General features: G+C 42.9%; 2 protein-coding genes across 3 annotated transcripts; both read left to right on the top strand.

The window, feature by feature from the left end:
• Positions 1-993: 993 nt before the first annotated feature.
• LOC121975640 (UDP-glucose 6-dehydrogenase 5-like) lies at positions 994-4,810 on the top strand. 2 transcript variants are annotated; one of them, XM_042527415.1, is made up of 3 exons: positions 994-1,200; positions 1,893-3,395; positions 4,630-4,810. In XM_042527415.1, exon 2 carries the CDS (start codon positions 1,946-1,948, stop codon positions 3,389-3,391), a length of 1,446 nt encoding a protein of 481 aa, XP_042383349.1. In that variant the 5' UTR covers positions 994-1,200; positions 1,893-1,945; the 3' UTR covers positions 3,392-3,395; positions 4,630-4,810. The 2 variants fall into 2 exon arrangements, with proteins under 2 accessions (XP_042383349.1, XP_042383341.1); XM_042527407.1 differs by lacking the exon at positions 4,630-4,810 and having other exon boundaries at positions 1,893-3,642.
• Positions 4,811-6,090: 1,280 nt separating this feature from the next.
• Positions 6,091-7,164, top strand: LOC122041411 (zinc finger protein ZAT1-like). The gene has a single exon (XM_042601085.1). The coding sequence runs from the start codon at positions 6,091-6,093 to the stop codon at positions 7,162-7,164; it is 1,074 nt and encodes a 357-aa protein (XP_042457019.1).
• Positions 7,165-27,353: the final 20,189 nt, after the last annotated feature.

Here is a 27,353-nt window from a genome sequence, read left to right as displayed (position 1 = left end):
GTAGAGTCAGTGCTGTGTTAGCATTGAATCGTGGATTCGTGGTGAAGACATGGTTTAGAACTAGCGACCACGGTTAGGAATTGAATCGTTCTAATACTTAGCAATACATTGTTCAGTTGCCGAAAATTTAGTCTGTTCGCAGATGCACGTTGGTTGGACAGAATATTCTTATTAAATGAATTGTAAAATGAGTTGCTGAAAATCTACACTGTTCGAAGATGCATGTGAGTTGGACAGAATCTTCTTATTAAATGAATTGTAAAGTGAGTTGCCGAAAATCTACACTGGTCGAAGATATACCGTACTCAGATACATGTTTCCCATTTTTGTCTTTGAAAATTTTTTTTCCAATCGCATACACACACAAACTAGAGTTATGGCCTCCTGAAATGAAACTTATGTGTTAGGTATTATTAGATCAATAAATGTATTATTAGGAGTTGAGCAACCTCCTGCGTGGTGTGACAAGCGAGATGGTTCCTCCCCTTTCATAACACAGAGTTGAGTTACCTAGTGGGTCAGGTACACTAGTGAAATCAGGTTAGAGTGAGAAAATATATCCCCACATAAAATTTCTAATAAAAGTTTACTTCTCAGCCTATCACAATGCGTAGAACATCAATTAGTCTACAATCCAACGTTGATGCACAGAAGCAAATAGAAGTTTTATTATAGTGGATTCTTCAGACACTAGACTAGCTATCACAGGCTTGTCTCAAGAGTAAAAGTTGGATGCCTACTTATCTGCTTGTACCGGATGATCTGTAGAGCATGATGTCATTGATCATTCTTCCTGTTAGTGCTATGGTAACTAATAGAATGAAAATGAAGTTAGTTGCAAAATCCGAAAGTCTGTGGTTTTGAGCTAAAAGTTGGACACATTGTTGAAACAGATGGTCAACAGTTACAGGGAAATAATGGACAAGTTGGTAAATGGTAGATATACTACAGGTGGCCACCTTTTCTTTTGTTGCTCATAGGATCCTTGAAATCTGTTGGCTTCCAGCTTAGCAGTGAAATTAAACTTTCTGCAAGTGTGTTCTAGGAAAGAAAGGCGCTTGGAGTTTAGAAGGGATTGTTATAAAGGCAGGAAGTCGATCTTCACTTGTTCTATATTTTTTTGCTCCGTATGCTCTCTTTCACATCTCTTAGTGAAAGCATCCGCTTCTTCCTGTTCTCCTGCTGAAATTAGACTCGAAGGTGCTGTAAGAAGATTTTCTTATTCTCCTGCTGAAAGCATCCAAACGTCTAATGCTGTTTTACTCGTGTTTTTCTTTGTTAAATGTTTCTTTAAATGCTAATGTGATAAAGCCATTAGGAAATTTGATGGCCTTTATTAAGCTGTGATTTTGGTTCTATATTATAGTGAAACCCACTTTGTACAGGCTGTTTATCTTCCTACCTATGCAGTTCTCCTTGATTACGAGGTATAATGGGATTTGGTTGAACGAACTATTTTGCTTCCACCATATGTATTTCTTCTCAACTTGTGCTTTTGGAATAAAAAATAAACTATTCGTTGTGGAAATAATGCAAATTGAAGCTTAAGCAAAGTGTTTCTGTTTAATTGTATTGGTATAATATACTGATATCTTTTTTGTCTTCTTTGTACCATGTCTTAAACGTTCTGGTCACAGACTAGCCAGTCACCATATGCAGAATTCATTTCTTCTTAAATCATCTTGATTTTATGTTCTTTTACACATTAAATTATCCTTGACCATGTTTTCTCAATAATGTATTCTTTTTTTGTTATTTCTATGCAAAGTCTATCATGGAGTTTTGATAAACTAATCTACAAGAACTCCAACTGAAGCGTCATCACCTTTTCTTGCCGATTCATAGTTTTTCTATATGTAGATCGAAGAATCATATAAATCTGCCTGTTGCAGCTGTTTGATCTCGTCGCCATCCAGATTGTGAACGAGGTTGGTTAAGTGGAAATATGAAGATCTGCTGCATCGGAGCAGGCTATGTGGGCGGCCCGACAATGGCAGTAATTGCCCTCAAATGTCCATCCGTGGAGGTAGCGGTCGTGGACATCTCTGTAAAGCGTATTGCTGCATGGAATAGTAACCGACTGCCAATTTATGAGCCAGGGCTCTATGACATTGTCGCCCAGTGCCGAGGAAGGAACCTTTCATTTAGCACTGATGTGGAGAAACATGTCTCTGAAGCTGATATAGTCTTCATCTCAGTGAACACACCAACGAAAACCTTCGGCCTCGGGGCTGGCAAGGCTGCAGACTTGACCTACTGGGAAAGTGCTGCTCGCACAATTGCTGATGTTTCCACGTCCGACAAGATTGTGGTGGAAAAGTCCACTGTTCCTGTGAGGACTGGGGAATCTCTCAAGAAGATTCTTACTCATAACAGCAAAGGAATCAACTACCAGATCCTCTCGAACCCAGAATTTCTGGCAGAGGGAACAGCGGTCCAAGATCTACTGAGGCCTGACCGGGTGCTTATTGGTGGCTTGGAGACTCCAGAGGGGAAGAAGGCTGCCCAAGTGCTGAAGGATGTTTATGCTCATTGGGTGCCTGAGGATAGAATCATAACGATCAATCTTTGGTCCGCAGAACTATCAAAGCTCGTGGCAAATGCCTACTTGGCTCAGAGGATCTCCTCGATAAATAGTATCTCAGCACTCTGTGAGGCTACTGGAGCTGATGTTTCTGAGGTGGCCCGTGCTGTCGGCAAGGATTCAAGGGTTGGACCTATGTATTTGAATGCAAGTTTTGGTTTTGGAGGGTCAGCATTCATCAAAGACATCCTCAGTCTGGTCTATATCTGCAAGTGCAATGGTCTAACTGATGTTGCTGAGTACTGGAAACAGGTGCTTAAGATCAATGATTTCCAAAAAAGCCGTTTTGTCAAGCGGGTCATTTCCTCTATGTTCAATACGGTCGTGGGGAAGAAAATTGCTGTGCTTGGGTTTGCATTCAAAAAGGACACAGGCGATACGAGAGACACACCTGTAATTGATGTCTGCAAGGGGTTGTTGGACGACAAGGCCACCCTGAGCATATATGATCCCCAGGTGAGCGAAGAGCAACTCATATATGACCTCACAATGCAGAAACTCGATTGGGATCGCTCGAGCTCAAATCAGCTGCTGATCTTGAGCCCAACAGAAATGAAGCAAGTGCATACAGCGAGAAACGCGTATGAGGCAGCTGAGGGGGCACATGGTGTTTGCATCTTGAACGATTGGGATGAGTTCAGGGAATTGGACTACCGAAAGATATATGAAGCGATGTGCAAACCAGCTTTCATCTTCGATGGGCGCAATGTTGTTGATCCAGAAAAGCTCAGGGCGATAGGATTCATTGTGTACTCCATCGGGAAGCCTCTGGATGCATGGGTAAAGAGTATAGCTGTTGCAGTGTAATGTGGTAAAGCAAACTGACAATTCTTTGTAGCTTTACTGTTTATATTACAAACTCCTCTGATTAACTGCTTCAGACAGTATATCTCAACTTACAGTCTTGTAATTTTTGAAGCACTTGTATGTTCATTTCTCTCTTCGATTTTGTTCCTTATCTGAGGCATGGTAGATCCTCAGTTTTTTGTCAATGAAATATCCTTCCTTCAAACACGATTTGAGGTGGACGTCAACAGAAATGTATGATTCAACTAAGAATGATCCCCCTACAATGTTCCATATCCTCGCTAGTTTCTTGAATTACTTTTGCTGACAATATCTACTAAACAAAAAAAAAGCCTCCATTTTTTTCTTCAACAAGAGGTACATTAGCACCTCTACATGCTTATCAACAATCTTAGCTGAAGATTATCTATCAGATGTTTACTTTAGTCTGAGTTTACCTTAATCTTCTAAATCTTTATTGTGTTGATCCGTGTATACCTAATATGATTTTGAACTCCTGGAGACCCAAAAATTATGTTAATGTTATATTGTGGTCGAAAAATATTGTTTGAAAGGTTAGATATATATGATGAAATCATCGTGAGGTGCGTGACCTATATGGTAATAACCTTTATTAGAGACAGGAATCATCTGGATCACTGCATCACACACTTTTTTTTTTCCCCTGCAAGTGAGCTCATTTAGTTGGATCGATCAAAAATCCACAAACTTTTCTCTATCAAGTTAGGTGCTTGGAGCATTTCTTGAATCCGAAGCAAAGGAAGAAGTTCTACAGTCCGTTGCAGGATATGCCAATCATCTGACTAAAACCCATGTTACAGGTTGTCTCACACATATATGTTTGATCCTTTTTGAAAAAAAAAAGGGGGGGAAATGCACTAAAAACATGTGCTGCTTTGCTTGTGCTGTAGGCAAGAACTTGGCTTAGATGGTTTAGAAATTATGAAGGATGCATGGTGAGCATGACTAAAGAGGTTTTAGTAGCTTAATAATCCCACGAAAGGTTTGCCTACTTTTGCTATTAGAAAAGGATGCCCTTTATTCACAATGTAAAAGCTCCTCACAAGTTCAAATTCTTTGATTTTTGAACAGATAGTTTCTATAGCTAAGAACTTCATTTCTATATTTTGGTTTGTATTTCCTAGTTAAAATCTATACGAAATTATATAGCTAATTATATTTAGATCATTTGGTTTGTATTTATTCATTGAGAATCTACACTTTTTGAATTCATGTAGAAGTTCTATATCAGCTTGGCAGGAAGCACGATGCCTGTCATTGGACAAGCTGGCTCTGAAAGGATGTAACCATTTCAGGCAGAAACATGGGAAAGCGTCCAAACTCATTGATTGCTGATTTGCTTGAAAAAGTTTATTCCAATTCCCTGTACATGATTTTGTTTGCATCTTACGAGCAATTTACTGATGAGATAAAAGGAGCCCTAATGTAATTTTGTAAAGCTTTGTTGAAATATTTCTAATTAAATAGAAAAAAGAAAAGTTGGACCGGACGGAGGAAAAAGGGCTGGGCTCGTGACCCTAGTGAAATGATAGTCATCGTCATCATCAGTAAAGATATCTTACATCCTTTTAATCTCATATTTACTGACCTACCCTCAATATCATTTGTTATGTCCAAATGATGTTTATATACCCATATTTACTTGGACTTTGATTGATGCCCTTGTGCGAGTAGCCACGGTCCCTTCACTCGTTTTCATCCTAGCACAGCTCCGAGATCAACAAACGGATACAAGCTTTCTATGGAATAGGCGAAGCAGATCGCAGAGCGGTGGGTGGGGTCACACCGAGGTAGGATGTGCGAGTGGCCACGATTCCTTGCGTCATCTTCATCCAAGCACTGCTCTGTATAGGAAGTGAATCACAGAGCATTGCAGTTGGAGTCGTGCACCGAGTAGATTTTCCGCTAATATATGTGGACGACTTGAGGTTGAGTTTTTATTTCCGTTGTATAGAATTTTCTCCGTCAAATTTTAGATACCGCGTGTCTTAAGCTCGAATTAAACTGCTCGAGTAGCTTGTATGAATAGAAATGTACTCAGTTTAAAGGAAAGTTGATCTTTTAAAAGGCCTTACCCCCATAGAAATCAATTATCAGGGAAATCCATCTTAAATTCCAGTCGAACACAAGACTTCTCACTGAGCTACAACAAACAATCACCCAACACATGGCACTCAGGCCAAAACACAACCCAGTTTCCCATCCATTGTTTTGTTTTTGTCCATCGACAAAGAAAGTAAAGGGCAGTTGGCTTCGCTGGAAGATCCAGCCATATCCATGGCACAATCCCGACCGTCCATTTCCATTTCCATTTCTATTTCCATTTCGAAGGCCACCATACTCCTGTTGACTAGTTAATTTTGCTTCCGTGCATGAATTTCTCCTCCCAAATTCCTCCCCACTCTATATATAAACCGCAAAAGGAAGCCTTGCGGACCCAATTCCCTGCTTCATCCCTCGATTCCTTACACTTCTTAAGAACAGAGAAGGAAGCAAGCAGCGGTCACAGCTGGGAGACTCGGAGACTGAGTTGGATCGATGAGTTGGTGTGGAGTTGCTTAGGTCTCTCTTCCTCGCGCGGTTGGATGAGTCAGAAAAGGAAGCCGCTTCTTGATCCCTTGTAAGCTCCGCAATTACCTCTTCCCTTTTCTGCCCTGCTTTCCTCTGTTTGGTCGCCTATGGAGGGAGACCGGCCGCCGGCGCATCCATGTAAAGTGTGCCAGAAGAGCTTCCCCAGTGGGCAATCCCTCGGCGGCCACATGCGGTCCCACCACAATATCTCGGCGGATGCAGGCGGCAAGGACCCGCGGACACCACCGGGCTCCTACCGACTCAGGGCGAACCCCAAGAAGACGTGGCGGATGTCGGACGCCGGCGACGGGGCGGATGCGGAGAAGCGGTGCGGGGAGTGCGGGAAGGAGTTCTTGACTTGGAGGGCTTTGTTCGGCCACTGCGAGTGTCACTTTCTGAAACCAGAGCCGGACAGACAGACCGATTGTAGGATTGCGTCGGCAGCGATCTCGCCCGGGAGAAGGATGCGGATGCCGGCCATGACTTCGTGCTCGTTCTCGAGCTCGGATTACGAGCGCGAGGACGAGGATGGAGCGATCGGGCTTATGATGCTGTCGAGGGATTGCAGACGCTGGGACGGAGGCGGCAGCGAGGGCAGCAGCGACTCTTCCGTCAAGGAAGCGGAGTTGGATCTTCCGAGGAAAGGGATAAAAAAGACAAAAGTTTCCCATGATCAATTTGCCGGTGATCTTGATCTGCTCAAGAATCAAAAGATCTACTCTTTTCCAGCCGATGAGTTCAAATGCTCCTCCAGTGAGGTATCAGGGAAGGGTTTCCCCTACAAAAGGGATCGTAAGAACAACTCAGATTCTATCTCGCTCGGCGCTACGTTCCAATTGGATGATCAAAGGAGCCAATTCCAATGCGTCGACTGCAAGAACACCTTCCAATCTTACCAAGCTCTCGGCGGCCATCGAGCGAGCCACAAGAGGACGAATGGTTGCCGTAGAAGCAAGATCGATTCCGCCCATCGGATTGCAAACGAGGAAGAAACGGTGGACGGCGGTGAAGTCTCGGAAGCAAGCTTCGAATCAACGAAGAAGAGGTGCCATCTCATGATCCAGCAGCAGCCGCTGGAAATGGCCAATTTGTTCGATCTCAACTTCCCGGCCGGCGTCGACGGCGATGCCGAACTGGATTCGTGCTTTTCGGTTGCTTATCAGGTAAACATAGCTTCGTAATTTGCTGCTCCGAAGCTTCACTATCTTCTACTGCTTGGCGTTGCGATTGTTAATTAGAAATAACTCCAGAACAACAAGTTACACTTCATTGGCTGCTTCAAGTGTGATTGATTCATGGTGGTGCACAGAAGCACCTCAAATAGCTGATCGATTTGCGTTGAACATTGCACTAGACAAGTTTGGTTCCCTTTTATTGCAATTTTCATTTCTTCTTTGGACACGAAAAAGCATGCGTAGCACAGGTTGTTTACAGTTCGTCTGTGGCACATGCAACTTGGAAGGTCCTCCTCCTTCAGGTTACATTAAAGTGCTCCTCTCCTGTGACCTGTCGGTCCTGCTTTATCGTACTGAGTTCTTGTCCTCCAACTCTGAATATGTTAATTGGGTAGAGTTTCAACATATGATTTTTTTCAAATTATGATTGCTCGAAAAGGTCTCGTCACTCTGTAGGGAAGAGGTGGCAAAATGCGTCGTGGTCTATTTACACAACACAATTAAACTTTCAGTTTTAGGGGTTTAGATTCAAGATAATTAAGTTTGAGTCATGTGATTATAACTAGTATATTTTTTTTTAGATTTATTGAATTCATTGGTTATTCTATTATGAGTTGCCTAACTCATTTAATTAAATGAAATTACCCTACATGCTCATCTAATTAATTTGTCCAAACCTCTTTAATTAAATCAGCCGAATCAAATCAATTTGTTTGAAACCATACTGTGTGAGATATATAGATGGAATATTGAATTTGAATTTAGAATTTAGAATGAACGGGCCATAACCCATAAGTAATGAGATAAAGACGATGCCTTAATCTGAGTTGACGCCTCTAGGAATAACATCTACCTATTATCTTATCGGATATCTATCTTCTGTAATTTTTTGGTTGACTGTGGCGTCAACAATTTTGAGTGCAGTCTGCATGTGTAAATATAACGTAAGACTAATTGGATTAGAAAAATGCTTGCATAAAGATATTGGTCCATCTAAGTTAGGGCAGGCACCCAATTAGCCAATTGAGGGACGACAACAGCCCGAACTGGGCCCTAGCAACCCACAGTTATAGCTGAGTTCCAACCACTGGAAGCTGATTGTGGTCCCAATACTAGGGCGGCCCTTGTGGACAGGCCCAGATAGAAAGCGAGAGGGCTCAGTCCCTCTCATTGCTGCACTTACTGTGTGTCTTCCGCAGCACCGGTCGTAGCAAAAAGTCTGTTTTTTTTTTTAATTATATACTCACCAATTTTGATTTGAATTCAAGGGTTACAACCTCTTCGTTATCACCCTTCAAGCTACCTCTCCGTCCATGAAAACGTGCATAGATTACCAAAGGGGATGTCAACTAAGTGCTATAATAACGTATAAAAATGAATAAACCAAAATAATATCTTATTCCATCAACAACTCGAAGAGGTGCATTTTAAAGGTTATGTTGACTATTACTATTTAAAGAGATGTATCAACTAATTGAAGATCTACCTCTCTAAGCTATTATCCGCTAAACCATTGGTAAGTGTACAAACCAACCATTCATAAGGAGACACATTAAAGACAAAACAATAATATAAATGTATTACATATATATTAATTAATCACCCAAATGGACGTGATAGCAAATAACACGATTCTTAATCAATTGTAAATTGATGCTGCGATAGGGCCCACCAAGCGCGGGTCAAATGTAGGGGTAATCGTCGACGTGAAAGTCAAAATTCAAATGGTCAACGGTCCCACCAAAGTTGATCGAGCGAAAATCAACTTCAACCGTCGATCGGGCCTGAAGTGTCCGATCTGCCAGATGACTTATCTGAGCAGAACGTCCGACCGATCATGAGCATTACAACAAGAACATCAGATACTCATTACGGATCAGAGGAATGTTAAGATGACTAGAGCGCTTGTCCTGTCAGGCATAAACAATCTACTGAACCAAGTCACTGTGGGAAAAAGCAGTAGAGGTCGACCGATCGGAGGAGTCCCGACCGAACGGCTACCCTGCTCGACCGAACAGTGGGATCATTCACGTATCTCTTAATATCCCTTTGAGAGGTAATGTCGCTGACAACAGGGCATGGTCAACAGGCGAATCGTACGACGGAAGCTTCTACTGTCTTATCAGGGATTTGCATGTCTTGTTAAGATATGGTGTCAGAGATACTTTTCTAACATGTCCTTTCATAGGCTGGTTAGGGAAGCGTGCTCGCGCCTTGAGGAGCATGCACGTCGCCCACTAGGGCACTATATAAAGGGGGTTCATGCACTGTGGAGGTATGTGTTATTCAGTATTCACGCTTGTGCTTTCACTGTTGCTCCTCTTTCTTCTGCTGTTCCGATGACTGACTTAAGCGTCGGAGGGCCAACGCAGAGGACCCCTTCCCTGCCCCGACACTGACGTTTCTTGTGTTATTGTTACGTCTCCGCAAGTGCACGGATTCGTCGTCAGTAATAAAGATTATCGATCCCATGAGGACTAGTTATAAGCACTAGCAATGGTTCACTTAGGATTAGCTAAACTACCGATAGTTGTAAGTTATCTAAAGAAAAGAGATTAGGAAGCAGAAACGAGAACTAACAAAGAAGAAGTAATTAACTTGGTTTATGAAAAGTTCTAGGAGTTCGGTTTCATAGTGGTGGTATTGATGTATCACATTCTATCCTTTACTTATTGTCCATCAACATGCATTCGCCAGAAGCTAAAGTATCTATCCTTAAGTACCAAATAAAGAAGATTCCTATGAAATTCTGTTACGGTTAACCCCTGTCACTAGGGTGTCTCGATAGATCACAAGAACGCAACTCTAATTGGTGTCATTAAGGATAGAAATAAGGAGCTTAGTTTGGTCTCTTACTTCCTTGTGGAGAAGTTGTCTCTCCTTTCAAGAAAGTACCCTAGATGTCCGTGAACGGGTTACCCCTGTCAGTAGGGCCCCTCGGGTGTACGATCTTAGATACTCTCTCTACGAGGTTAGCGATTCCTATACAATCAATTAATACGCAACAAGCATGCATAATAGTTGAAACAAAGCAAGCGAAATCATACAATGAATAAAGACATAAATGTGAGTCTTACATCAAAACCAATCCACAACTACTCCCTAATCCTAGAACAAGGAATCTACTATTGGTGCAACCTTAGGTCAAGGTTGACTTGGTTGACCTGACTCGAGTTGGTCAAGGGTGACCTGACTCGAGTTGTATTTTGATGTTTGACAATGTTTGACGAGAGTAGAAAAGTTGTATTCTGATGTGTTGACAAGAATACAAACTTGGGAGATTGTTGGTGCAACCGTAGGTCAAGGTTGACCTGGTTGACCTGAAAAGTCCAAGTATGGAGACTTGGCACTGGAAAAGTCCAAGCAGGGAGCTTGGCACGCGAAAAGTCCAAGTATGGAGACTTGGCACGGGAAAAATCCAAGTATGGAGACTTGGCACTGGAAAAGTCCAAGCAGGGAGCTTGGCACGAGGGAAAGTCCTAACTGGGATGTTAGGCAGTGGAAAAGTCCTGGTGAGTGAAGCCAGGCAGTGGGAAAGTCCTAACTGGGATGTTAGGCAGTGTGGAAAAGTCCTGGTGAGTGAAGCCAGGCAGTGGGAAAGTCCTAACTGGGATGTTAGGCAGTGTGGAAAAGTCCTGGTGAGTGAAGCCAGGCAGTGGGAAAGTCCTAACTGGGATGTTAGGCAGTTGGAAAGTCCTGGTGAGTGAAGCCAGGCAGTGAGAAAGTCCTAACTGGGATGTTAGGCAGTGTGGAAAGTCCTGGTGAGTGAAGCCGGGCAAGGGAAAATCCAGATATATCAAGGATGATCGGACATCTGGCGTTGAGGAAAGTCCAAGTAGGTTAAAGGGATTGACCGGACACTTGGCGAGGAATTCTAGCAGGTCAAGGGAGTGACCAGATGCTAGGGATGAAGTACCAATAGGTCAAGGTTGACCGGATATTGGTTTGGAAGGTTTGGGACTTGGTTTGGGCAAAAATCAAGCTCTGGATCGGTCTGCAGACCGATCCAGTGATACGTTTGTGTATCTGATCGGTCTGGTGACCGATCAGATAACAAACAGAAGGCTGTGGGACCGATCAGGGACGCTGGGATCGGTCCGAGGACCGATTAGATTCCACACAGAGAGTTGGGCAACTCTCTGTGAAGCATTCTGATCGGTCTGGGGACCGATCAGCACAGGGCCTGATCGGTCCCCGCGACCGATCAGGCAAGCCCCAGACCGATCAGGCTGAAGCCTGATCGGTCCAGGTTCTAGCTGTTGCGTAGCAATGGCTAGTTCTCTGCTCTTCTTCTTCGCAGGTATAAAAGAGGGCTACAGGACTTCGGTGATCGCTCTCTCTGCTGCTACTTCTTCTTCCTTCTGGAAGTTCTCTCCTGCCCGAAGCTTCTGCTTCTTCTTCCTGCTGAGCTTTGTTGAGTTCGTTGGGTGCTAAAGCTTCGCGTGAGCTTCTTCCTGTTGCTGGTTTTTCTAGCTAGGCTTGGATCCGAGAAGCTGCTGCTTCACCAGGGTTCCTGCTGACTTCAAGAAGGCAAGCAAGTGTTGTTTACATTTCTGTTCCTGTTTTCTTGTTCCTATTTGTACTCCTATTGCTATTGCAAAGATTGTGGTGAGGTTTCTCCACCCACAAGGAGTATCTATTAGCCGGGTTTCCGGGGACTCATCCACCGACGGATTGATAGGCTTCGTCCACCTTACGGACACGCTGAGGAGTAGGAGTTCATCTCCGAACCTCGTTATATGGTTTGTTTTTCTTCTCCTGTTTTCTTTCTACGTTGTATTTCCGCTGCACTAACCTAATCGTAGGAAGAAACGCGAAAGATTGGGGTCGGCTATTCACACCCCCCCTCTCTAGCCGTACGTCGGATCCTAACATCTACTCCATAGATGTCGGAGAAAAACCCGAAGACATAATGTAATTAAGCATACAATTCTCAAATAAGAACAGAGAAAGAGAAAGTATGTTTATCCAACGACGACGAGTGATCTTCGATCCAATCCTTTGCTTCTGGAGTTGATGTCGTGATAAAGGATCGCTGGACAGAGGTCCTGGATGCCGTGGAACGACACCAAGATGATTCTTCCTTTGACGGCTCGCTTCCTGGCTCTTCCCCTTCCCCCTTGAGGAGAAGGGTTAAAACCCTATTTATAAGTTAGGGCACGACACTGCGCCGCGGCCGTGCGAATGTAGCACGGTCGTGCCTTCTTCTACCTCTGGCCATGCTGCACGGTCGTGCTAATTGGCATGACTGTGTGGATTTGGGCCTCGGCTTCTGGGGCACGACCGTGCAGGATTGCATGACCGTTCCTTGCTTGGCTGCTAGTCGTGGGGGGCACGGTCGTGCAAGTTTGCACGACCATGCTCTGATCCTTCTCTGTTTGGCCGCATGGCCGTGCAAGAGTTACACGACCATGCACTGTCCTTCTTTTGTTTGGCCACATGGTCATGCGAGGTTGCACGACCGTGTTCTCTGCCTCATTCCGGTACGTCGACAATCGTTGTTTTTGCTCTGAAAGTTGTCCCTGTCAACACAAAACCAAACAAAGAGCTGATATCCGAACAAAAGAGTATTTATGATGAGTACATGATAAAAGAGACGATCATGCAAAGAATACATAGTATAAAGCAAGTGAATGTGCGTTAAAACATGCATAAACGATCATAATATTTACGCACATCAGTTATAGAGCGAAGCAAAGTCTACACACAGTCAACCAAGGAGCCACATCCCTAATTAGCCTTCTTCATAATTTTTGGACAGGATCGCATTGGCGCCGTCTATGGGAACATAGCCTGTATCCGAAACTTGAAGATGACGCTGGACGACCCACGATGGTGACACTAACACATGAGGAGTTGGATATGTTGATACTATTGGTGCGGTTAACACTAACGGTCTAACTCAGGTTTTGATGAATAACAAATTAGGTTAAGTTAGGTTTGTCGTTGTCTAACACTCTGATCGAGTGTGCAGGCGAAGTCCAGACAGGTCGACGGGCTGACCTGATGTCTGGCACGAAGCCCAGCTAGGTCAATGGGCTGACCGAATAGCTGGCACGAAGTCCAAGCTGGTCGACGGGCTGACCGGACGCCTGGCACGAAGTCCAAATGGGTCAAAGGGCTGACCGGACATTTGGCACGAAGTCCAGCTAGGTCGACGGGCTGACTGGATAGCTGGCGAGAAGTCCAGACGGGTCGAAGGGCTGACCGAACGTCTGGCAGGTGAGTAAAGGTAAGTCACTGGAAGGTAGTGACTGTGAGGACGCATTCCCGGGAAGGGAACTTAGGCGCCGATCCAACTTAGAACCATTTTGAAACTCTAAATCGAGATCGTGACTAGATTCCGGTCTCGGAAAGACGGAATCTAAGTCATAGTGTTTATGTTGAATTTATAAACTGTGCTAATACGTTGTTTTATAGGATATTTTACCTCGGACTAACCTTGTCTTGCAGGAGGACTTTTCTGGAGAAAGGTGGTCCGGGCGCCCGGAAGGGATCTGGGCGCCCGGAGGCAAGTTATATCCAAGACGCAGCGTCGACACGTGGAGCTCGCTGGTTGGGACTGCTACGTCACACCAGGGCGCCCGGAAGGGATTCAGGCGCCCCGAGCATCCTATAAAAGGAGGGTCAAAGGAGGAGCTCAGAACACAACTTAGAACGAACGATCTGCTCACTTATGCTCCTGCGACGCTGCGAATCTCAAACAACGCGTCATTCCTTTAATTTCTTTTCTTGTCGGTATTGTTTTATTTTACTAATTAATTCCTGTACGTCAATTTTGTAAACATTCTTCCGAATTATTAGTGATTGCCCAACGAAAGTACTCAACGAGTATGGGCCTTGGAATAGGAGTCGACACAGGCTCCGAACCAAGTAAAAAGGTTCTGTGTTAGCGTTGCATTTACTTTTCCGCTGTGCTCACTCTTTTAGAAATTTTTTAAATCGATATTCACCCCCCACCCCCTCTATCGAAATTCATGATCCAACAGATACAAGCCCGGGCAGCCAAGATTGTGGAGCAACAACAACAGTAGGCGATGGCTGAGCACCAGGTAGATGAACCCGCGACATCAGCAGCGGGGTAGCAGGAAGGAAATAGAGACCGAGCAGAACATGTTTCCATTTGGGGGAAGAATAAGAAGTCGACCGACACATACAAGGACACGCCCAATGCGCTTATCCCCTTCCATCGGGCACTATTCTAAACTCCTTTAAAGGAACATGGCCAAGCGGATAGAGAGCCAGAGTTGTCCTCGGACGACGCGCCTATCCGGGACGGAAGGAAGGGAAAGACACCTCGGGTCGATGACTCGCCCGAACGGATCAATGGGCAATTATCTCAGGGGATCTGGATGATCCACTACCGCAACACGATACCCCACTAATGATCGGGGAATATAATGGAATGACTGATCCAAAAGATCATTTAATCAGATTCGACAATGCAGCCACACTCATCAGTACACCGATGGAGTGAAATGTCGAGTCTTCCACACCACCCTCTCAGGATCAACGCGACGCTGGTTCAGACGACTACCGATCAGATCAATCCACAATGTCAAGGACTTCCGAGCGACATTCCTGCATTACTTTGCTAGCAATCGCTGTCACCAGAAGATGATCATTAATTATTCACAGTAAAGCAAGGGCCTAAAGAGGCACTGAGGGTCTACATCAAGTGGTTCAACCAGGTGGTCATAGATATTCCAATGGTCTCCTCGGAGATATTGGTAAGCGCCTTCTCTCAGGGGCTTACCAAAGGGGAATTCTTTCGTTCACTCATTCGGAAGCCGCTAAAAGAGTTTGACCACCTACTCAGGCATGCCACCGAATATATAAACGTGGAGGAAGCTCAAGTGGCTCGAAGGAAGGAAGAGTCGGTTGAGCATACTGCTCCCCCTGAACGACGGTCGACCACCAATTATCAACCACCAAAAGGCCCCCGATCAGAAGTAACACAACTGCACCAAGAGCCCAAAGCACATGCCGTGCAGCACATAGCAGCAGGTCGACCCAAAGTTGCAAAAGGCAGGACTTGGGCGTCGTTATTTTGCTCATTCCACCAATCGGTGACCCACAACACTCGAGACTGCTATGACTTGAGGCCAATTTCCAACCAACCGGCTCCTCCAGGATACCGTCGTCGCTCACCAACCCTCGATCGACAACATCAACGCTAGTCGGACAGTCGGACAAGCAAAGAGAAGAAGAGAGACCGGTAGACGAGCAGTGCCATCACCAACCTCAGCGAAGGGGAAATGCAAGTCCTACCTGAGCTTCGGTTGAGTGGACCAGATCCTTGGCTCGGGAAGAGGAAAATAGAAGCAACGCCGCTCGGGCGAAATCAAAATGATTGTCGGGGGGCCAAGTGGCGATGATTCCAACCGAGCAAGGAAGTCGCTGTTAGGATGTATACTAAAAGTCTAGCTTTTTGTAAACATTTATTTTGAAATAAGAATCACATTGGTCAAATGTCTACATTTATATTAAATGTAGTTGTCCATTTAATTTATATTGTAGATAACATGGTGTGTGGTGTCACACAGAATATCATGTTATCAGTTCCTTATAAATTATAAATAGTAGCTCACAACTAAGATGGAATGGGGTAAACCATTGGAATGATTGTAGTGTAATTTGGTATTAGTTTATCTTAACTATAAAATTACACTAGTACACTATGTGTGTATTGAGCAGGATCATTTGAGGAAGTTTCTTTTTATACTGGCTACATAAAAGAACAAAACCTCTGTTATTACGGAGGTGCGTACTCTTAATCCTAATATAATAACAAGCATATATACTTAGTATGTATTTCTTTAATTTATCAATGAGTGAGATTTAGTTCGTTAAATCAATAGGCCCGATAAGTTGGAAAATAATATTATTTATATGGTGTGTTGTTGATTATAGAAGGAAACTGTGTCCTAGTAATCTAGGTTGATGATGTCCCCTTGAGGAGCTCATAAGGATTGTCATGTAAACCCTGCAGGTGGACCTAGTCTGGCATGACAATGAAATTGAGTAGTACAACTCTTGGAGATAGATATTAATTAAGTGAGTTGTCAGTAACTCATTTAATTAGCGGGCATTCGATATCTTAAACACATGGAGATTAATGCACTCATGATAAGAAGAAGCTCATAATGTAATTTGGGATTGATGCGATAGTTCAATAATAACTCTTTAGTGGTATGAGTTATTATTGATGAACTTGAGTTGGGTGTTCGGCGCGAACACAGAAAGCTTAAGCTCATCGGGAGACCAAAACTAATTTCTCCTCTTGGTCCCTATTGTAGCCTCTATAAAGCCTTGAATCCACCAAGTCCACTTCTTACCCAAGTAATAGGTCGGACACATCCTTGCTTGGAGCAAGGGGGCTGGCCAAGCATTTGGTTGGAGCCCAAGAGGTGGTCGGCCAAGCCATGCTTGGCGTCCAAGCATGGGGCCGGCCACACCGTTAGAACTAAAGGGAGATTTTATTTTTTGTTAAAATATTTCCTTTTGTAGCCATTCATGAAGGGATTTAAAAAAAAAAATTAATTTTAAAATTTCCTTTTATAGTCATCCTCATAGGTTTAAAAAAGAGTTTTAAAATTTTAAAATCTTTCCTTTTATAACTATCTACAAAAGATTAGAGAGAGATTTTAATTTTGTTAAAATCTTTCCTTATTTGTAGTTATTTATAATGTTTAAAAGAGATATTTTAATTTTTAATAAAACTTTCCTTTTTTGTAACCATGATTTTAAAAGAGAAGTTTTAATTAATTTTTCCTTTTTTGTAGTTGTCTACATGTTTTAAAAGAGAGAGATTAATTTTAAAACTTTCCTTTATTGCCATGTACAATAGGAAATTTAGAAAAGAGAGATTTTAATTGTTGTTAAAATTTTCTTTTTTAAGGGGAGGCCATTAATAAGAAAGTTTTAATTATGTTTAAAACTTTCCTTTTTTACCATGACCAGAGATTATAAAAGAGAATGAGAGGGTGCCTCATTAGACACATAACCTAAGCCTTGCCCCCTGGGCAACCCTCTCCCTTCATCTTCTTTCTTTGTTTTCTTTCCCATAAGGGCCGGCGGCACCTTTCTTCTTGTCTCCTCTTTTGCTTCCTTAGGGCTGGCGGCATCAAGGATTGGTAAATCCTTGTGGCCGATTACTTGGAGAGGAAGAAGAAGAAGAGGAGAAACACTTGGTGGTCGGTTGCTTGGAGGAGAAGAAGAAGAAGGAAATTTCCTATTTTGGAATCCCTTGGTGGCTCGAGAGTCTTGGAGGAGAAGAAGTGGTTCGGGTGGATTTCATCTTGGTAGATCGTCGCCCACACGACGTCCAAGAGGAGAAGAGGAATACAACAGAAGATCAAGAGGTCTTTTGTCTACAAAGAAAGGTACAACTAGTCTATTATCCCGCTGCGTACTAGTTTGTTTTCTTTGTGTGGATCCTGAAATTCCAACACAAGAGGCTATCATTTTTAGATTTTTGATTTCATGTTTCGATTTCGTGTTTCGATCTTGTGCTTCTATTAAGGTCTCTTTAGTTAAACCTAGGATTACTGTAAGAAGTTAAAAATCTAATTTCTTTGAAAGGATTTGTCTAGGAAGTGGTGGATGATCCCATAACCAAGAAAGTCTAGTGTCTCGTCATGTTTAACCTGGAAGCCAATTTTTGAAATAGATATTTAATTAACTTCTTTAATATGGTTTAACTTTTGAAGAACACATAGGTTAAACTTGGAGTAAAAATGTTAAGTATCGTTTCCAATCTAAGTTTAACTTCTGAAGAGCAACTTGGATTAATAATGTTAAGCATCGTTTGCAATCTAAGTCTAACTTCAGTAGAGCACATGGGTAGATAGGTTAAGTTCTGTGCTTGTACAAATTTTTGTACAGGGGAAACAGAACGGTGTTCCAAGTAGCAACCAACAGTCGCATGCTTGGTGATTAAAGATACATGCTATAGGATGCAACAAGGAGTAGGTCGAGAGATGAAGATCAACTTTGGCCCTCGGAACCTAGAGAGAGTGGAGATCCCTCACGATGACGCCTTAATCATCCGAACGGTAATAGCTAACTATATTATTCACCGAACTTTTATTGATATAAGTAGCTCGGTGAATATAATCTTTAAAAAGGTATTCGACTAATTGCAAATCGACCGGAGCGAATTGCAGCCCACGACAACCCCGCTTTATGAGTTTACAAGCAACGAAGTATTGCCAATTGGCCAGGCTCAGCTAGCCATATTGCTCGAAGAGGAACTTCTCAAGAGGATCAGGACCACAAATTTTATTCTAGTAGATGTGTCATCTTCCTACAATGTCATATTGGGCCGACCGGCCCTAAATGAGTTTCGAGTTGTGGTGCCTACTTTCTACGAAAATATAAAGTTCCCGGTGGGCAATGAGGTGGGCGAAGTCAAAAGTGACCAGTTGACCGCTCGACTGTACTACGTCGAGATGGTAAAATCGAAGGTAAGGGCCACGCGGAAGATCCAACGTTTGGAGGTGAACACCATCATGGAGGAACCTCCCGCGCTGATCTATAATGAAAAGGAGGAGGTTCAGATTCATCCTAGCTAAAGCCACTACATTTGTCGCCGCTAATATGACAGATGAGAAGAAGGCAGAGTTGGTCACCTGTCTTAGGCAAAACTACGATGTGTTCGCCTAGTCGACACACGAGCTCCCAGGCATCTCACCTAGTGTTACTCAGCACGGTCATTGTGCTAAAGGTCCAGGTCGAAGGCCTTTAAATAGGTCCATTCCGGGCGCCTGGAACCCCTCCGGGCGCCTGGACCATGTGGCTCGGCCAATCGACGCACTTCACGTAAGCTTGTGGATCAATTTTTGGGTCCGGACGCCTGAACCGAGTTCGGGCGCCCATGCCCCTACCCAGGCGAGCTTGGTCCGGACACCCGGACCAACTTCGGGTGCCCAGACCCCTTTTCTTCAACCTTTCCACCCGCAAGAAAAGTTTAGTCCAGACAATCAAAAAATAAATTTTACCCTACAAAACAGAGTTAGCACAACATAATAGATTATGACACTCATTCAGTGAAATAGAGAAAGAGAGACTTCAACTTGGAGCAAAATCAGATCATCCGAGCGAAGATAGAAAAGTTGTTTGCAGATGGTCACATCCGCTAGGTATAATTTATGAGTTAGTTGGCTAACGTCGTGTTGGTCTCCAAGATGACAAACAAATGGTGAGTCTGCATCGACTTCTATGATCTAAACAAAACCTGCCTGAAGGACTTCTATTCCCTACCCCGAATAGATCAAATAGTGGACTTCACGGCGGGTTGGGAGCTTATCTGCATGCTCGACATGTACCAGGGCTACCACTAAGGGTCGCTCGCCCATGAAGATCAAGAGAATGTCAACTTCATTACGTCCGATGGTACCTATTGCTACAACGTCATGTCGGGGCTGAAGAACGACGACGCTACTTATCAAATATTGATAACAAGGTGTTTCGACGATAGATTGACCATAACATGGAGGTATATGTTGATGGCATCTTGATAAAATCTCTCTGAGCTCCAGACGTTTGTGTAGATATCGAAGAAATCTATCGAACTCTGAGGGCATATGGAATAAAGCTGAATCTGAACAAGTGTCTGTTCAGAGCAAAGAGTGGGTGCTTGGCTATATTATCACCGAAGGGGGGATTAAAACAAATTCGAGCAAGGTGAAGGCGTTGTAGGACATGGCCCCACTCTGCAACTTGAAGGAGACCCAACGGTTGACTGGACGGATCACCGCATTATCAAGATTCATCTCCAAATCGTCTGACCAAAGTCACGCGTTCTTCAAGGTACTACGTCGTGCGACGAAATTCTAGTGGGGCGCGGAGTGCGACAAGACGTTGGAGGAGCTTAAGGAGTACTTTACCTCCCTACTTGTATTGGCAAAACCCAACATCGGCTAGCTGCTCTGGATTTATTTGTCATCCACAGAGTATGCGGTTGGCTCGGTGTTGGGGCGGCAAAACAGCTTTGAGTAACAACCTGTGTATTTTCTAAGTCATATATTAAAAGATGCAGAATCCCACTGCACTAGTCTCGAAAAATTGGTGTACACGCTAGTACTCGCTGCTCGGAGGTTTCATCCATATTTTCTCTCACATTCGATCATAGTGTGACTAACAACGCACTAGGAAGAGTTCTCCTTAATCGAGAAGCGTCCGGACGGCTAATCAAATGGGCAATCGAGCTAAGCGAGTTTAACATACAATATCAACCACGGATGGCAATCAAGGCCCAACCCTTAGTTGATTTTGTCACTAAGGTCCAGAATGTCGAGTCAGACGTGACTTGGAAGATATATGTGGATGGTTCACCCACTCGGCAAGGTAGTGGGATTGACATCCTCTTAATATCACCGTGAGAGAATAGGATGCAGTTATCCATACGGTTGGATTATTGGGCTACAAATAATGAGGCAGAATATGAAGCTCTAATAGCAGGCCTACAGGCAGCTCGACATGTAGGGGCCATAAGAGTCCTCATTCATTAAGATTCTCAACTGGCAGCTCGGCAGCTACTGGGCATGTTCGAGATAAGTAACACCCGGCTCAAGCTATACGTTGAAGCTTTTGAGAAGTTGAAGGTAAGTTTCCAAGAAGTGATTGTACAGAAGATCCCCCGGTCAGACAACCAGGCCACAGACAAGTTGGCTAAGTTAGCTAGTTTGTTATCGTTGATTGTCATTGATAAGCTGATCGAACAAGTCTTATTGATGGTACACATCGACAAGACGGCTAAGACAAACTTCCCGAGTGACTGGAAGACACCCCTAATAGAATTCCTCTGATCGAGCACTACACTGGCCGATCAGGAGAAAGCTCATTTGTTAAAAAAGAGAGTCGAGTGGTTCACTCTGATTAGAGATCAGTTATATAACAGAGTTTTCTCAAGGCCGCTGCTCAAGTCCGTTGGATCGGAGGGCATTGAGTACATCTTGCAAGAGGTTCATCAAGGCTCCTGCAGCAGTCATCTGAGTGGTAGATCACTGGCCCAAAAGATCCTACTGGCAGGGTACTTTTGGCCCACATTGCAAAATGGTGCCACTCGGATGGTTGTCACTTGCTTGGCATGCCAGAAGTATCATAACATCCCTCACTGACCTATCGAGGAGATGAAAACATCTGCGGCGACCAGTGGGGCATAGACATCGTTGGACTATTTCTCATGGCAACCTGTTAGCGAAGATTTCTACTAGTGGTAGTAGACTATTTCTCGAAATGGATGGAGGTCGAGCCGCTAGCCAACATAATTGAGTATATGATTATCAAATTTATATGACAAAACATCTTATGTTGGTTCGACATCCCTCGCCGGCTCATCTCAGACAACGGGAAATAGTTCGCAAGAAGGAGGCTCAAGCATTGGTGTGAAGGCTATGACATTCCACAGACTTTCACCTTAGTGTCTTATATGTAGAGTAATGGCCAGGCAGAAGTCACCAACAGGGAGATCCTTAGAGGACTCCGGGCTTTGCTCAACCACGCTAGAGGCAGCTGGGCCGATGAACTCCCCAGGTATTCTGGGCTCATCGCACCACACCAAGACAGGCGATATGCACAACCCCGTTCCACCTAATATATGGGGCTGAAGCAGTGGTTCTTGTGAAAGTCGGAGTAGAGTCTGACTGGGTGCAGCTTTATGATGATGGAAATGCCGATCGGAGCCTCAAGGAGCTCAACTTGATAGATAAAGTGTGCGAAAAGGCTGCGGTTCGACTAATGGTATACCGATAGCGCAGGTAGTAGAGCTATAACCAGAGGGTGATATCGAGGTCATTCTAGGTCGGCGACTTGGCTTGAAAGAGAGTGAAGTCGGTTGGCGACGTCACCAAGCTAGAAGCCCCATGGGGAGGACCCTACAAAGTTATTCAGAAGCTCTGATCGGGAACTTACTATTTGCAAGACAAAGATGAGAGAAAGCTTGAGCAGGCCTGGAGCGCAAACCACCTCCAACCCTATAGAGCCAGGTGAGAGGTGCGTGGTTAAATTTAGATACACTTGTGTAAACATATATCCTATAAGTGCATGGGAACGATAAATAAAAAATCACAAGTATCACAGACTCTTGCGTCGATCGGCCAAGTTAAATGTCGAGCGGCAACTATAAACCCTTGACTCTTCACCAACAACAGTCGAGCGGCGACTATAAACCCTGGAACAAAAGTCGAGCGGTAACTATAAACCCCAGATTAACAGTTGAGCGGCAACTATAAACCCTTGAGTCAATGAATTCAATAATCGAGCGGCGACTATAAACCTCGGATCAATAGTCGAGCGACTAGATCAAAAAGTCAAGCGACAACTATAAATCCCAGATCAACAATCGAGCGGCGACTATAAACCCTCGAGATATGAAATTATTCAAGAAAAGTACAAAAGTCAAGCGGCAACTATAAACCCAGGATCAACAGTCGAGCGGCGACTATAAACCCTTGAGTCAATGAATTCAATAGTCGAGCAACGATTATAAATCCCAGATCAACAATCGAGCGACGACTATAAATCCTTGAGTCGACAAAATCAACAAGCGAGTGACGACTATAAACCCTTAAGTTGATGAAATCAACAGTCGAGCTACGACTATAAACCCTAGAAGAAAAGTTGAGCGGTAGCTATAAACCCGAGAGTCTACGCCATCAACAGTTGAGCGGTGACTATAAACCTTAGATCAAAAGTTAAGCGGCAACTATAAACTCGGGAGTCGGCGACAACAGGCAAGCGACGACTATAAATCCCGGATCAACAGTTGAGCAGCGACTATGAACCCATGAGTCAATAAGAACAAAAGTAGAACGGTGGCTATATGTTGGTGTAGGTTGCAGTAATAATCTGGTTTTGATGTATGACAAATAGGTTAAAGTTAGATGTGTTGTTTGTCTAACCTTTCTACTAAGTGTGCTGGAGTTGACTGGTCTGAAGGACCTGACACCAGGCTGAAATCCAGCTAGGTCCATGGGATCCGATAGCTGGTGACAAGTCTAGATAGGTATGTTGGGCCCGATATCTAGCGACAAGTCTGGTTGGGTCCTCAGAACCTGACAACCGACCCAAATCCAGTTGGGTCTGTAGACCTGATAATTGGCGAGAAGACCTGGTGGGTCAAAGGCAAGTCAAGTGACTGCATTTGGTAAGTGAAGGTAAGCAACTAGAGGAGAAATCCAGTGAGGACGCGTTCCCCATTGAGGGAATTGTAGGCTTCAATCAAACTTAGAGCTATTTGAGAAACCTAAGTTGAGGTCTTGACTAGATCCTGGTCTCGAGGAGACAAGGTCTAATTACTACTCCTATCTGCTGAGTTGTACTAACTCTATTTTGCAGGATGAATCTATTTTTGTTGCCCAGGACTAACTCTTTTTTGCAAAGAAAGAAGGAGCTAAAAAAGATCCGAGTGCTCGAACCAGTCTCGCCCGGGTAGGTGCCTAGGGAGCCCTGGCGATCTGAGAGCCCGGAGTCTAGGCGCCTGGATAGCAAAATTCATCCACAAGCTGATGTGGAGCATGTCGACTGGCCGAGCCACGTGGTCCAAGTGCCCGGAGGGGTTCCAGGCTCCCGGAATGGGCCTATATAAAGGCCTTCAACTAGGAGCTTAAAAAGAACAACTACTACAAGTTTCTCTCTTATGTGCTGCTTCAAAAAGGTTCCAACGACACCGAAAGGTTGCTCCAAAGTTCGAAGAATGAAGAGTCTTTCATATTTCCTTTTTGTGTTGGTAACATTATTCTTTTCAGTTCTTGTAACCAATTCCTGTAATATATTTATGAACTGATAGTGGATTTCTCAATGAAAGTACTCGTAAAGTGTGGGTCTTGGAGTAGGAGTCGTCGAAGATTCTGACCAAGTAAAACTTGATTTGTTAGCATTATTGTCTTTCCTTCCGTTGCGTACTTGTTTTTAATTCACTCTTGATTTTTTGACGAACGCTATTCCCCCCCCCCCCCCCCCCAGCGTCTTTTCGATCCTACGACTATAAACTCAGAAGTCGACTACCATAGCCGAGCGACGGCTCTAAACCCAGGTGCATCAGATGATAGCCAATCGACGGATCTAAACCCAGGTCCGTCAAATGATAGCCGAGTAACAGTTCTAAACCCAAGTCAGTAAGAAATAGTCGAACGACAGCTCTAAACCCAGGTCAGATGATAGCCGAGTGGTGGCTCTAAACCTAGATCAGCAAGAAAGCTTCAATGTTCATTGTAGCCGAGCTGTGATTCTAGGCTCGAGTTAATAAGATGAGGTAGAACGACGACTGTGAAGATAATATAAGTCGATTGGCAGCCTTAGAATAGAGAACACTCGATCAGGGAAAGTTCATCGAAGACACTATTGGCTTGGGGAGAAGCCTCCTTCGACTAGACTTGAGGAGAAGGCTTGTGATATGGTGATAACGGGTGCCCACCAAGCGTGGGTCAAATGTAGAGACAGCAGTCAATGTGGAAGTCAAAGTTCAGGTGGTCAACATGATCAACGGTGGTCAACAGCCCCACCAAAGTTGGCCGAGTAGAAATCGACTCCAATCGTCGATCAGTCCTGAAGTGTCCGATCTGCCAGGTGACTTGTGTTGGTCCCTTGGAGACCGACAAGAGGGGGTGAATTACCTGAAATCAAAAACCAGAAATACCTTTCTCAAAAATTATAGCTTGATTAAAATAAACACCTGCATAAAAGAATTAAGAACCTAATTAAAAGGAATAGGCACAGAAAGAGTTACTTGGTTTGCAATTAGCGGATTGCTAATCCAAGGAAATTAAAGCTCACTAAAAATCTCTCTTGGGTGGAGTAGCCTCTTACAGCAGTCAAAGATCACAATTACAAAGCTAAACTTAAATGGAATCATTTTCAAGTGTTGTTTTTAGCTTCTGAGATTAGAGTTGTATTTATAGCTCTGATCGGGGCACCTGAAAGGGTTTCAGACGCTTGGAGGGAGATAAAATTTTATCCCCGTCGTAACGGATCATGACAGTTGGCAAAGCGATAAACTTTCTAGTCCGAGCGCTTGGAACAGGTTTTGGCGCCCGGACCGAGCTGATCTAGCTCGACTAGGGCACGCGCCTGGGGCGCCCTGGGTCTGAGCGGTCCGGGCGCTTGGATCACAGTCAACCTTTGGTTGACTTTTCCTCCGGGTCTTCCACTCCGGCTCCGCTCGCTTGGGTGATTTTGACCATCCTAAATAGGGCTCACCCGAACCCATTTCCCAACCTTCTCGAGCCTCATTCCGCTCTGGCTTATCATGTCTCGGAGCCGCCACACGCTTCCTTCTCATCTGCTAGCGTACTCTTCCGCAGCGCCTCATCCCTCGGACGCATCGAGCCCGTTGCTTTCTCCCGTGTTGTCCTTCTCGCTAGTTGCGTCTTTCTCTCGACTTCTGTGCTCCCAAGTTCCTGCACACTTAAACACAGAACATCAAAACATAACACAACCTAACTTTATTTGGTTGATCACATCAAAATTATCATCGGATACTTACAATCTCTCCCTTTTTCATGTGACCAACCCCAAGTTAAGTTAGGGTAAATGACAAACAATTAACAGTTATAAAATTACAGGTACATGATTTTAAAAAAAAATTATCCTAAAAGAAAATGTACCCTCCCCCTAGACTTAATATTTAATTCTTCCTGTTTGATCACATTAAAATGAGGTAATCTATACAAATAACTAGAAATAAATTTAAACAGAATCTAAGAGATAAAATATAATGATTATCATAAAAAAAACAAGAAATTTAAGTTTCTTGATTTATAATAACATTTTTGAAAGAAATTATTTTTTTATTATTCAAAAAATTCTGAAAATCTTTCTACTAATAAGCTTAAAAATCCAAAACTGAAATAAAATTTTCAAAAAAATTTGAATTAAATTTAAACAATAATAAATTCTTTTTTATAATGATTCATTTTTGCTAAATTTTTCTTAAACATAGTTTCTGAGCTCAAAAAATTGTGAGAAATTTTATGATTATATAATAAAGGAAGTATTTTTATAAAAAACTTAACTTTCAAAAATTTAATTTTCAAGAATTTTTAATATTAAAAATTTATATTTAGAAAAATAATTCATAGAAAATTCACCAACAGTCAAAAAAATTTAAAAATATTTTATTTGATAGAGAATGATAAAGTTTCATAGAAAAATAAACTTTACAAAAAAAAAATAGCACGACAAGATGTTTTTAAATTGAAAAAATATGAATTTTGTTTAAAAAATTATAGATAAATAATATAACAGTCAAAAAATTTGAAATTTTTTCATAGATGAGTAATGAAAATTTCTTTCTCAAAAAAATTAGAATCAAATTTATTTCAAATATAAATTATACAAAAAAATTATTTAGCCAATTCTAAGAAAAAAAATATTAAGTCAATTCAAATGTAAGACATAAAAATTCAATCCAAGCATGATTTTGGAATCCAATAAGAAATTTTTTAAGAATATGTTTTGGTGATAGTTTCTAATTTGGTTCTTATAATATCTATAATATCAATTAAGTCTTGAATAATTTCGAGCTGATTGAATATGCGAGCATGCAAAATTTTCAAATTTTCTATTTTTATTTTCAGCTTTTCATTTTCAATTTTTATCTTGTCAAAATCTTTTAATCGACAGGATGTTGCTAAGGTTAGTTTTAATTCATCATTTTCCTTTTTATATTTAATATTCTCAATCTCTAATTTACATGCGTTTTTTAACAACATTTTTATGAATTTAAATAACTGGTTTGGAGGTAAAGATTGTACCTGACTTACCTTGTCGATTTCAGAATCTGATGCTCCCCCTGTAGAGCTGCTTTTTCTGATGTTCCTCTCCCTTCATCGATGCTCTTGATGTTCATCTCCAATGAATTACTTTGTCGTATTCTTGGTGACTTGCCATCAATGCAAGTCCGACGAAGTCTTCAATTTTTGATTCTGATGAAGTTTCGTCCCACGTCGCCTTTAGGTTCTTGTGCCTTTTCTGGGTTGGTCTCTTATCTTTGCTTGTGTCCTTATTTTTATCCTTGTTCTTTAGTTTTGGGCAGTTGTCTTTCACGTGCCCTTCTTCATTGCGGTTATAGCATCTTACTCTTCTTTTCTTTCTTTTACCCTGTACTTGATTAAACTTATTAGTTTTAAATAACTTTTTAAATTTCCTTACCATGAACGTCATTTCTTCATCGTTAAGGGATGTTTCAGACC

Source organism: Zingiber officinale, chromosome 1B (assembly GCF_018446385.1).
Source record: "Zingiber officinale cultivar Zhangliang chromosome 1B, Zo_v1.1, whole genome shotgun sequence".
Classification (NCBI taxonomy): domain Eukaryota; kingdom Viridiplantae; phylum Streptophyta; class Magnoliopsida; order Zingiberales; family Zingiberaceae; genus Zingiber; species Zingiber officinale.
This window is presented reverse-complemented; position numbering and strand designations above follow the sequence as displayed.